At 38.1% G+C, this 13,247-nt stretch overlaps 1 protein-coding gene across 5 annotated transcripts in view; it reads left to right on the forward strand.

The window, feature by feature from the left end:
* Nucleotides 1-13,247, forward strand: part of Efcab3 (EF-hand calcium binding domain 3) — a 108,553-nt gene that overhangs the window by 39,471 nt on the left and 55,835 nt on the right. For all 5 annotated transcript variants that reach the window (XM_017314765.1, XM_017314762.1, XM_017314763.1 and 2 more), the window contains 3 exons: nt 8,218-8,322; nt 9,631-9,684; nt 11,593-11,697. In XM_017314765.1, the coding sequence (XP_017170254.1) occupies nt 8,218-8,322; nt 9,631-9,684; nt 11,593-11,697 (264 nt within the window). The remainder of the gene's footprint in view (nt 1-8,217; nt 8,323-9,630; nt 9,685-11,592; nt 11,698-13,247) is intronic.

Genomic DNA, 13,247 nt, shown 5'->3' on the forward strand with positions numbered 1-13,247 from the left:
CGGCACAACAATCAAAGAAAATACAAAATGCAAAAAGATCCTAACTCAAAACATCCAGGAAATCCAGAACACAATGAGAAGACCAAACCTACAGATAATAGGAGTGGATGAGAATGAAGATTTTCAACTTAAAGGGCCAGCAAATATCTTCAACAAAATTATAGGAGAAAACTTCCCAAACCTAAAGAAAGACATGCCCATGAACATACAAGAAGCCTACAGAACTCCAAGTAGACTGGACCAGAAAAGAAATTCCTCCCGACACATAATAATCAGAACAACAAATGCACTAAATAAAAATAGAATATTAAAAGCAGTAAGGGAAAAGGGTCAAGTAACATATAAAGGAAGGCCTGTCAGAATTACACCAGACTTTTCACCAGAGAATATGAAAGCCAGAAGATCCTGGACAGACATTATACAGACACTAAGAGAACACAAATGCCAGCCCAGGCTACTATACCCAGCCAAACTCTCAATTACCATAGATGGAGAAACCAAAGTATTACATGGCAAAACCAAATTCACACATTATCTTTCCACAAATCCAGTCCTTCAAAGGATAATAACAGAAGAAAAAAAAAAACAACACAAGGACAGAAACCACGCCCTAGAAAAGGCAAGAAAGTAATCCTTCAACAAAACAAAAAGAAGACAGCCACAAGAACAGAATGTCAACTCTAACAACAAAAATAATAGGAAGCAACAATTACTTTTCCTTAATATCTCTTGATATCAATGGACTCAATTCCCCAATAAAAAGACATAGACTAACAAACTGGGTACACAATCAGGACCCAACATTTTGCTGCTTACAGGAAACCCATCTCAGGGAAAAAGACAGACACTACCTCAGAGTGAAAGGCTGGAAAACAATTTTCCAAGCAAATGGTCTGAAGAAACAAGCTGGAGTAGCTATTCTAATATCGAATAAAATTGACTTCCAACCCAAAATTATCAAAAAAGACAAGGAGGGATACTTCATACTCATCAAAGGTAAAATCTTCCAAGAGGAACTCTCAATTCTGAATATCTATGCTCCAAATGCAAGGGCAGCCACATTCATTAAAGAAACTTTAGTAAAGCTCAAAGCACACATCGCACCTCACACAATAATAGTGGGAGACTTCAACACACTACTTTCATCAATGGACAGATCGTGGAACCAGTAACTAAACAGGGACACAGTAAAACTAACAGAAGTTATGAAACAAATGGACTTAACAGATATCTACAGAACATTTTATCCTAAAACAAAAGGATATACCTTCTTCTCAGCACCTCATGGTACCTTCTCCAAAATTGACCATATAATTGGTCACAAAACAGGCCTCAACAGATACAAAAATATTGAAATTGTTCCATGCATCCTATCAGCTCACCATGGACTAAGGCTGATCTTCAATAACAACATAAATAATAGAAAGCAAACATTCACGTGAAAACTGACCAACACTCTTCTCAATGATACCTTGGTCAAGGAAGGAATAAAGAAAGAAAGACTTTTTAGAGTTTAATGAAAATGAAGTAACAACATATGCAAACTTATGGGACACAATGAAAGCATTTCTAAGAGGGAAACTCATAGCTCTGAGTGCCTCCAAAAAGAAACTAGAGAGAGCAAACACTACGAGCTTGACAACACACCTAAAAGCTCTAGAAAAAAAAGGAAGCAAATTCACCCAAGAGGAGTAGATGGCAGGAAATAATCAAACTCAGGGGCGAAATCAACCAAGTGGAAACAAGAAGAACTATTCAAAGAATCAACCAAACAAGGAGCTCGTTCTTTGAGAAAGTCAACAAGATAGATAAACCCTTAGCCAGACTCACTAGAGGGCACAGGGACAGCATCCTAATTAACAATATCAGAAATGAAAAGGGAGACATAACAACAGATCCTGAAGAAATCCAAAACACCATCATATCCTTCTACAAAAGGCTATACTCAACAAAACTGGAAATCCTGGATGAAATGGACAAATTTCTAGACAGATACCAGGTACCAATGTTAAATCAGGATCAAGTTAATGATCTAAACAGTCCCATATCCCCTAAAGAAATAGAAGCAGTCATTAATAGACTCCCAATCAAAAAAAGCCCAGGACCAGATGGGTTTAGTGCGGAGTTCTATCAGACCTTCAAAGAAGATCTAATTCCAGTTCTACACAAATGATTCCACAAAATAGAAGCAGAAGGTACTCTACCCAATTTATTCTATGAAGCCACAATTACTCTGATACCTAAATCACAGAAAGACCCAACAAAGATAGAGAACTTCAGACCAATTTCCCTTATGAATATCGATGCAAAAATACTCAATAAAATTCTCACTAACCGAATCCAAGAACACATTAAAACAATCATTCATCCTGACCAAGTAGGTTTTATTCCAGGGATGCAGAGATGGTTTAATATACAGAAATCCATCAACGTAATCATATATAAACAAACTCAAAGATAAAAACCACATGATCATCTTGTTAGACACAGAGAAAGCATTTCAAAAAATCCAACACCCATTCATGATAAAAGTCTTGGAAAGAGCAGGAATTCAAGGCCCATACCTAAACATGATAAAAGCAATCTACAGCAAACTAGTAGCCAACATCAAAGTAAATGGTGAGAAGCTGGAAGCAATCCCACTAAAATCAGGGACTAGACAAGGCTGCCCACTTTCTCCCTACTTATTCAACATTATACTTGAAGTCCTAGCCAGAGCAATTTGACAACAAAAGGAGATCAAGGGGATAAAAATTGGAAAGGAAGAAGTCAAAATATCACTTTTTGCAGATGATATGATATATATATAAGTAACCCTAAAAATTCCACCAGAGAACTCCTAAACCTTATAAACAGCTTCGGTGAAGTAGCTGGATATAAAATTAACTCAAACAAGTCAATGGCATTTCTCTACACGAAGGATAAACAGGCTGAGAAAGAAATTAAGGAAACAACACCCTTCTCAATAGTCACAAATAATATAAAATACCTTGGTGTGACTCTAACTAAGGAAGTGAAAGATCTATATGATAAGAACTTCAAGTCTCTGAAGAAAGAAATTAAAGAAGATCTCAGAAGATGGAAAGATCTCCCATGATCATGGATTGTCATGATCAATATAGTAAAAATGGGTATCTTGCCAAAAGCAATCTACAGATTCAATGCAATCCCCATCAAAATTTCAACTCAATTCTTCAACAAATTAGAAAGAGCAGTCTGCAAATTCATCTGGAATAACAAAAAACCTACGATAGCAAAAACTCTTCTCAAGCATAAAAGAACCTCTGGTGGAATCACCATGCCTGACCTAAAGCTGTACTACAGAGCAATTGTGATAAAAACTGCATGGTACTGGTATACTGACAGACAAGTAGACCAATGGAATAGAATTGAAGACCCAGAAATGAACCCACACACCTATGGTCACTTGATCTTTGACAAGGGAGCTAAAACCATCCAGTGGAAAAAAGACAGCATTTTCAACAAATGGTGCTGGCACAACTGGTGGTTATCATGTAGAAAATGCGAATTGATCCATTTCTATGTCCTTGCACTAAGGTCAAATCTAAGTGGATCAAGGAACTCCACATAAAACCAGAGACAGTGAAACATACAGAGGAGAAAGTGGGGGAAAGTCTCAAAGATATGGGCACAGGGGGAAAATTCCTGAATATAACTGCAATGGTTTGTGTTGTAAGATCGAGAATTGACAAATGGGACCTCATAAAATTGCAAAGCTTCTGCAAGGCAAAAGACACCGTCAATAAGACAAAAAGACCACCAACAGATTGGGAAAGAATCTTTACCTATCCTAAATCAGATAGGGGACTAATATCCAATATATATAAAGAACTCAAGAAGGTGGACTCCAGAAAATCAAATAATCCCATTTAAAAATGGGGCTCAGAGCTAAACAAAGAATTCTCACCTGAGGAATACAGAATGGCTGAGAAGCACCTGAAAAAATGTTCAACATCCTTAATCATCAGGGAAATGCAAATCAAAACAACCCTGAGATTCCATCTCACACTAGTCAGAATGGCTAACATCAAAAATTCAGGTGACAGCAGATGCTCACAAGGATGTGGAAAAAAAACCCTCCTCCATTGTTGGTGGGATTGCAAGCTTGTACAACCACTCTGGAAATCAGTCTGGTGGTTCCTCAGAAAATTGGACATAGTACAACCAGAGGATCCTGCAATACCTCTCCTGGGCATATATTCAGAAGATGTTCCAACCAATAAGAAGGACACATGCTACACTATGTTCATAGCAGCCTTATTTATAATAGCCAGAAGCTGGAAAGAACCCAGATGCCCCTCAACAAAGGAATGTATACAGAAAATATGGTACATTTACACAATGGAGTATTATTCAGCTATTAAAAAGAATGAATTTATGAAATTTCTAAGCAAATGGTTGGACCTGGAGGGCATCATCCTGAGTGAGGTAACCCATTCACAAAAGAACTCACATGATATGTATTCACTGATAAGTGGATATTAGCCCAGAAACTTAGAATACCCAAGATATAAGATACAATTTGTGAAACACATGAAACTCAAGAAGAACGAAAACCAAAGTGTGGACACTTTGCCTCTTCTTAGAATTGGGAACAAAACACCCATGGAAGGAGTTACAGAGACAAAGTTTGGAGCTGAGATGAAAGGATGGACCATCTAGAGACTGCCATATCCAGGGATCCATCCCATAATCAGCCTCCAAACACTGACACCATTGCATACACTTGCAAGATTTTGCTGAAAGGATCCTGATATAGCTGTCTCTTGTGAGACTATGCCAGGGCCTAGCAAACACAGAAGTGGATGCTCACAGTCAACTATTAGATGGATCACAGGGCCCCCAATGGAGGAGCTAGAGAAAGTACCCAAGGAGCTAAAGGGATCTGCAACCCTATAGGTGGAACAACAATATGAACTAACGAGTACCCCCTGGAGCTCATGTCTCTAGCTGCATATGTATCAGAAGATGGCCTAGTCCGCCATTAGTGGAAAGAGAGGCCCATTGGTTGTGCAAACTTTATCTGCCTCAGTACAGGGGAAAGCCAGGGCCAAGAAGTGGGAGTGGGTGGGTAGGGGAATGGGGGCGAGGGTATGGGGGACTTTTGAGATAGCATTGGAAATGTTAATGAGGAAAATACATAATAAAAATTTTTAAAAAATAGAAATATGCTGGACTCAAAATCATACCAAATAGGAAAAATGCCTATTTCTTCTAAAACCAGGACCAAGACAACATGTCCACTCTCAGATTTCTTGATCAATACAGTGCTCAAAGTCCCGAGTAATTAAAAGAAGGTGGATATAAATAAGAAAGTAAGAGCTCAAAGGATCCCTGAGATAGCAGCATAAATCTATACTGAAAGGACATTAAAGTTTCTTTCATAAATCTCTTCCAGAAACTCTTAGGCCTGATAAAACATTTTCAGTAGGTAGTAGAATACAAAATCAGCATACAAAATAAGTAGTCTTTCAATATACCAATAGCAAACGTGTAAAGAAAGTAGTCAGGCTTCAGAGAGCTCATTCATGACAGATTTTAAACATACAAAGTAATGGTAAGGATAAACTAAACAAGAAGGAGCAAAACCTTTACGGTGAAGACTTTAAGGGACTGAAGAAGACTGAGATCTATAACTCCAGCACTTGGCTGTTGAGGCAGAAAGATATGGAGTTCAAGGTCATCCTCCACTACATAGCAAGTTTAAGACCAGCCTGGACTACATAGGACAAGAAAGAAAGATGAGGAGACCGGAAAGGAGAAGAGGAAACGGGGGGGGGGGGGAGGGGGAAGGAGGGAAAATGCCATAACGACATCTGTTACTTTGTAAGCTAACATAAAAACTAAATTAAATCTGTATTTGTAGGAAACATGATTCTTGACCTGCCAATCTCAAAATAATTGTGTACTATGTCTTTATGTTGCCATTTACAAACATGCCACAGTAGAGACTAAAGAGGAAAGTAGAGGCAGTCAAGTAGCTAGAGAAACCATGTGCAACAATAGAATTATTACAGCTGGAGAAGTGGTTCAATGGTTAACAATTCTCACTGCTTGCTGTTGCAAAGGACTCCAATTTGGTTCCCAGCACCCAACCAGGTACCTCATAACCACTTGTAATTCTAGCTCTAAGAAACAGGACCCAGCATTTTGCTGCATACAGGAAACACACCTCAGTGTCAAAGACAGACAATACCTCAGAGTAAAAGGTTGGAAAACAATTTTCCAAGCAAATGGTCCCAAGAAACAAGCTGGAGTAGTCACTATAATATAGAATAAAATCAACTTTCAACCAAAAGTTATCAAAAAGGATAAGGAAGGATATTTCATACTCATCAAAGGAAAAATCTACCAAGAAGAACTCTCAATACTGAACATCTATGCTCCAAGTGCAAGGGTACCCACATTCATAAAAGAAAGTTTACTCAAAGCACACATTACACCTCACACAATAACAGTGGGAGATTTCAACACCACACTCTCATCAATGGACAGATCATGGAAACAGAAACTAAACAGAGACACAATGAAACTAACAAAAGTTATGGACCAAGTGGATTTAACAGATATCTATAGAACATTTCATCCTAAAATAAGAACACAAATGTTATGTACTCACTGATAAGTGGATATTAGGCAAAGAGCATAAAATACCCATGTTACAACTCATGGACCACATGAAGCTCAAGAGAAAGGAAGACCAAAGAGTGGATGCTTCAGTCTTACTTAGAAGGAGGAACAAAATAATCAAGGCAAGTAGAGAGTGGAGGGACTTGGGAGGAAGAGAAGAGGGGGTGGGGGAAAAAGAAGGGAAGAATCAGGTATGGGAGGAGAAGATGTACAGAGGTCAGGAAATTGAACAGAGGTGTGTAGCAATGAGGGATGGGGAATAGGGGTTAGCAACGAGAAAGTCCCAGACACCAGGAAAGCATAAGCCTCCCAGGACCCCACAGGGATGACATCAGCTGAAATACCTAACAAAGGGAAGGAGAGCCTGTCAAGACCATATCCAGAGGTTAGGTTTGGATGGGGCAAGCCACCCATCTACAAAATTTTTAACACAGAATTGTTCCTGTCTAAAGGAAATACAGGGACAAAGAGTGGAGCAGAGACTGAAGGAAAGGGTATCCAGAGACTACCCTAACTGGGGACTCATTCCACGTGCAGACACCAAACCTAGACACTATTGCAGATGCCAAGAAGTGCTTGCTGACAGGAGCCTGATACAGCTGTCTCCTGAGAGGCTTTGCCAATTCCTGACCAATACAGATGCAGATGTACACAGCCAAACATTGGACTGAACATGGAGACCCCAATGGGGATGTTAGGGCAAGGACTGTAGAAGCTGAAGGGGTTTGCAACCTCATAGGAATAACAATAATAACCAACCAGAACCCATTCCCCCAAAGCTCCCAGGGACTAAACCACCAACCAAAAAGTACAGGAGGTACCCATGGTTCCAACTGGATAAATAGCAGAGGATTGCCTTATCTGGCATCATTGGGAGGGGAGTCCCTTGGTCCAGTGGAGGCTTGATGGTCCAGGATAGGGGATAACTAGGCCCCTGAGGGAGGAGCTGGGGGGGGGGCAGGGTGAGCACCCTCATGGAGGCAGGGAAAGGGAGAAGAGGATAGGGAGCTTGTGGAGGGGAAACTGGGGACAGGCATAACATTTAAAATGTAACAAAATAACCAATTAAAAGCACATAAAATAGCAAACATGGCTGAATATTAAAAAATAAAAAAAGGAATAGAGTTGTTATCTTAGTGGTTGAATTACTTATATTAACTATCACAAAACATCTAAATTGCTGAGAAGTTATATGACCCCCATTGTGTTTGTTATACAAGTGTCAGCTTCAAGAGAGTGTCATTTACTTGTTAAATCTTCTTTTTCTTGTTATTTTATTATTGCATATTTGAGTGAGTTTATTTGTTTGTAGATAAAATCTTGAACTATAGCCCAGACAGACCAAACTCCCAGTCCTCCTGCCTCAGCCTCCTAAGTGCTGGGATTTCTGGCATGTACCACTACACCCAGCTGAAATAAAACATCTTGCTCTCTGGGTCACTTGCTCGTTCCCTTGAAGTCAACAAGGATGAGTCCTGATGTGTTTTATGTACAAGTGTATTTATATAGTATTATAAAATATGTGATCCTATAGTCTCAGCTAACCGTGTTTTCTTCTTCCTAAAGGAGATATGATTCATGCAGGAGAGGTAAAAAGTGTTCTAGAAGACATGGGAATAAAAATGACACACAAAGAAAACGTAAAATTCCTTAAAAAACTACCCGTCTCTGGTAAGTGTTCTGTGTTCTTCTCACGGACACCTAAAAATGTCCACATGCAACAAGCATTGACTAAAGTCTATTCTAAACCTCAGATGGAATGGAGACTGTCTCCATTGCCCTGAGTTCCTGCTGTCAAAAAGAAAAAGTCACGTTGATTTTAAACTTTGTGTTTTGAGGTTTTCTATTAATTCTTCTATTAGAAATATTTCTTCTCAGTTTAAAAGATTTATTTAAAAAAAAAAAAAGACCCAATCTTGTACTAGGCATGACAACACATGCCTGCAGTCCCTGAATTTTTTTGTTTGTTTGTTTGTTTTACATTTCTTTGTACATGTGTATGTGTGTACACAAGTATAAGCCATGTGCACATGCGAGGGTCTGAGGACAGTGGTGGAATCAGGTTCTTTCCTCCACAATGTTGATCCTCGAGACTGAACTCAGGTCTTCAACATTGGTTATTGAGCCATCACTCTGGCCCAATACCAACCAGCTCTCCGGAGGTGGAGGTAGTCTGATCACTGCATATTCAAAGCTATCCTGGTCTATACAGTGAGTCCTAGTTAAAAATGAATAAAGACCAAATCCTACCCAGCATTTCTCTGATTCTTTTCAGTAAGTTTTTATGACTTATTCCAGTTGGTATGTGATATGATGTGCTTTATGATGACATTTTCATACGTGTGTATGGTTCTGCCTTGCCCATAGTCCCCTTCTCACCACTCTCCCTCATCCCCCATCTCCCCTCGTTTTTGCTGACCCCTTCTTTCTCCAGGCTTTTTGCCAAGCTCCCAGCTAGCACTTCTATAATTCCTGGGCTCTGGTTTAGGTTTAGGAAAAGATGCCCTAGGGCAGAAGCCTTACCTTAAAACATGTTGTGTTGTTCTTGTTGTTCTTGTTGTTGCTGTTGTTGTTCCTTTGGAAGAAATAAAAGGCTTATGAATCTGGAGGAAAATATTTAAAATGGAATGGTAAAAAAAAAAAAAAACTGCAGAAGAAAAAGAGATGAAGCCAAATTAAAGACGAGAAAACAGAAAATGCTTTGTCCTTCGGTGTGCTTGGGTTCTGCTCAATGCTTTTATAATAAACCCCCACGGATTAGGTTGCCATGCTGAGAGTTGTCACAGAGCTGGGGTCTGACCAGGGCCTTGGACATGCTAGGCAAGCGTGAGACCTCTGACTATGTTCTTGGTGGGCTTTTTCTAAGTATCTCTCATTTCACTGAGAATGAATTTAAATGCTTCTAAGTTTTTCCTTTTGGTATGTATGAACACAGACTTTTACCATCCTTTGAAAACAGAATTGTATTTTATCCTCCAGCTGACAAAACAGTGTATAGGAAAGAACTACTGTCGGGTGTGAAGAGCTTCAAAGGTGAGTAGAAACAAAGACAAGGGGCTGGTGAGATGGCTCAGCGGTTAAGAGCACTGACTGCTCTTCTGAAGGTCCTGAGTTCAAATCCTACAACCACATGGTAGCTCACAACCATCTGTAATGAGATCTGACATCCTCTTCTGGTGTGTCTGTAGACAGCTATAGTATACTTACATAATAAATAAATAAATCTTAAAAAAAGAAAAGAATAAAACAAAAATGATAAAATTTGAAACTTTCTTTAAAGTATAAAATTACAAAACTGTGAGTCTCATTCAATAATTATTTGATATCTACTAGGTATTCAAGAATAATCTGAAATATAAATAATGTATAGGAAAAATGGAATTATAGATTAGTTTTTTAGTATGCTCTCCTCTTGTTTTTCCTGGGCACATGTCTATTTTTAGTTGAATTTTTGTGTTCTATTCATCTTAAATTTAACACTAAAATATCACTTTCACATATTTGGATTCTCACTAGTTTGATTCAATGAAAATGAATGTTTTCATTCATTATTAAAAATAAAAATGTTGTCTTCCTTTTCATGAAAACAAAAGGCTGTTATATTGTGCTGACTATGTTTGTCAACTTGACACAAGCTAGAGTCATAGGAGAGGAGGGAACCTCAACTGAGAAAATGCCTCTCTAAGATCACTATAGGCAAGCCTGTAGGGTGTTATCTTAATTAGCGGTTGATGGGGGAGGGCCCAGCCCTTTGTGGATTCAATGAGAAGTCAGGCTGAGCAAGCCATGAAGAGCAAGCCAGTAAGCAGCATCCCTCCAAGGGCTCTGCCGCAGCTCCTGCCTGCAGGTTCCTGCCCTCCTTGAGTTCCTGTCCTGATTTCCTTCAACAATGGACTGTGATATTCAAGTACAAACCAAATAAACCCTTTCCTCCCCAAGTTGCTTTTGGTCATGGTGTGTCATCACAGCAATAATAATGCTAATTAAGATATATATATATTCCTTCCAAGCTTTGAATTTCTTATCAGGGCCATTTGTCCATCATCCTCCTGGACACTGAACATTTATTTCTACTAATTCAAGTGGCCCCTTTATATATTAACTATAAGTATATTATCATATACACAGTAAATATTTTCCTGCTTAGTTATTTGCCTTTTTTTCATATGCTGTTGAAATAAAATGGAAAAAAAAGTTGAAAAACAACTCACATGCTGTCCAACTCCAAAGTGTATGATTTAAGGGTTTTTAGTACACAAATAGAGTTGTACAACAATTACCACAATCAATTTTATAACACCTCATCACCCCAAAATGTAGCTCTACCCACTAGCAATGACTACACATACCCACAGGCCCACATCACTAGGATTGACTTTAATATATCAACACTTTTTCATTTCTGTGTACTTAACTTTATCAACCACTTTTTTTGCTTTTTTTAACACTCAATGTTTAACTCAACTAAAAAAATAATGTGTATGTGTATAATATATATGTGTATATATATATATATATATATATATATATATATATATATATATATATTATACACACACACATATAGTGATACTTTATAGATGACTCATATAACTAAGTCAGAAACCCTGCCAGTAGTTTTTAATAACTCTCATTAACCAGTTTTCCTTTTATGTAAAAGTATATTTGGGAGGTTATTTTTTGTTACTGTAATGAGTTTCAAATCTTACTTTTTATCTAGTATAACCTGATTGTTCTCTTTGCCTAAGTCACCAGAATTGCCAAAGTGTCCTTTTTCTTCCCCACATACTTCTCTCAGAAGTTTAACTATGGAAGCACATTTCTGACTGCCATGTGGTCTGCTACAATCAGCTCTTTCAGCCTTCAGCTCTGGGTACAGGTTGACAGTCAGTCTAAATTTTTCATTTTGTAACAACTTTACTATCTCTTGTCTTGATGAAGGAGGGGAAGTCTATGTCCAAGATGTGAAAAATGTTCTTCACAACACTGGGTTCGAACTGGATAAAAGAGAACTAAAGGACCTTCGGGCTCACCTGACAGTGACTGGTAAGTGGCTGTGACACCTTTATCCCAGAGACAGTGTCTGGTCCAGCCCAAGAGCTACAAGGGAAGACAGGATGTGGAGAGAAACACTGGGACCAAGAGAATTGAAGGGCTTTTCCTACAAAACCTCACTGGTGACAAATATGGAAGACTGACCACTGTAGAAATAAGCAAAATGTAGAAATGTAAAAAGGGCTGGGGAAACAGTGACAAGGAATAAAGAAGAAAAAATATTATTTAACAATTGAAAATGTGTGGGCCATAGTGGCATAGCACTCAACAGACAGAAGCAGTGGATCTCTGCATTTTAGGCCAACTTGATCTATATGATGAGATCTGGGCCAGCCAGGATGACATAATGAGACCCCATTTAAAAAATTTTGAAAATGCATTTTCTGATTGTTAACATCATTAATCCCTAAGAAACTTATCTAAAAGACATGAAACCAACCAGCCTCACTAGGGGCTCTCAGATGTTTTGACTCAGAACTTCATTATGCTGTTTTATAAATTATTAGTTATCAATATTTATTACATTAGAAACTAAACACATTTTGATGATGTCAATGTATTAATTCTTTAGACTATGACTGTTGTTATTTTTGTTTTGTTTTGTTTTTGTTTTTCTTTGAGATAGTATCTCATCCCGTAGCCTGATTAGGAAATTACTATAATGTTCCAGGCTGCCTTCAAACTCCTAATCCCTCTGCCTCAGTCCTGAGTGCTGGTATTACAAGTATATGCCACCAGGCCTGGCTCTTTATAGTCTTTCAAATAATGATAAATTTATTAGTTGATAAAATAGATTTTATGCAAATAGTTTCTTAAAACAGAGACAAAAAGTGAGAATTGCCTGACACTATTATTAATTATTTTAATGTATGGCTAGACTCCCATATATACTTTCTCATTCAATCTGCTGAAATATTTTGGTTGTTTTATTTTATTCTGGAGATGGAGCAGAGGGCCTCAATATTATAGGGATGCACTTAGCCACTGAGTTGCAGCCCCAGGCCTTGTTGGTTTTGGTAAATGTGTGTGTGTGTGTGTGTGTGTGTGTGTGTGTGTGTGTGTGTGTGTGTATGTGTGTGTGTTTGTGTATGTGTATGTGTGTGTGTGTTTGTGTATGTGTGTGTGTGTGTGTGTGTAAATAATATATATAGGTAATATATTTTATATTTTTTGAAAAAAATATATATAACCTGAGTTCATACAGACACAAGTAATTGGCAAGAGAAGCCTCTGATAGCCTTTTCAAATATTTTTCCTTGCTATTATCCCAAAACTCAACAAGTAGCGTCTTAAAATTTAGTTACCACATGGGATTAAAAAAGGTATCAGTGAACCTTTTCTGTTCTTGGTTATGCTAAAGCTTGCAGGTCTTCCTTAGCCTTTCATCTTTACCCATGCATGATTTCATAGCAACATGATTTGGTCATTTGCACACTATTGACTAAGTATACCAATCCCATAAATATTACCACATTTAGTTGTTCAATACTTTTTAAAATCACATTTAGAGCTGGGGAGAGGGCTCAGTCCATGAAGTACTT

This window comes from Mus musculus, chromosome 11, assembly GCF_000001635.26.
Source record: "Mus musculus strain C57BL/6J chromosome 11, GRCm38.p6 C57BL/6J".
In the NCBI taxonomy this organism is placed as follows: domain Eukaryota; kingdom Metazoa; phylum Chordata; class Mammalia; order Rodentia; family Muridae; genus Mus; species Mus musculus.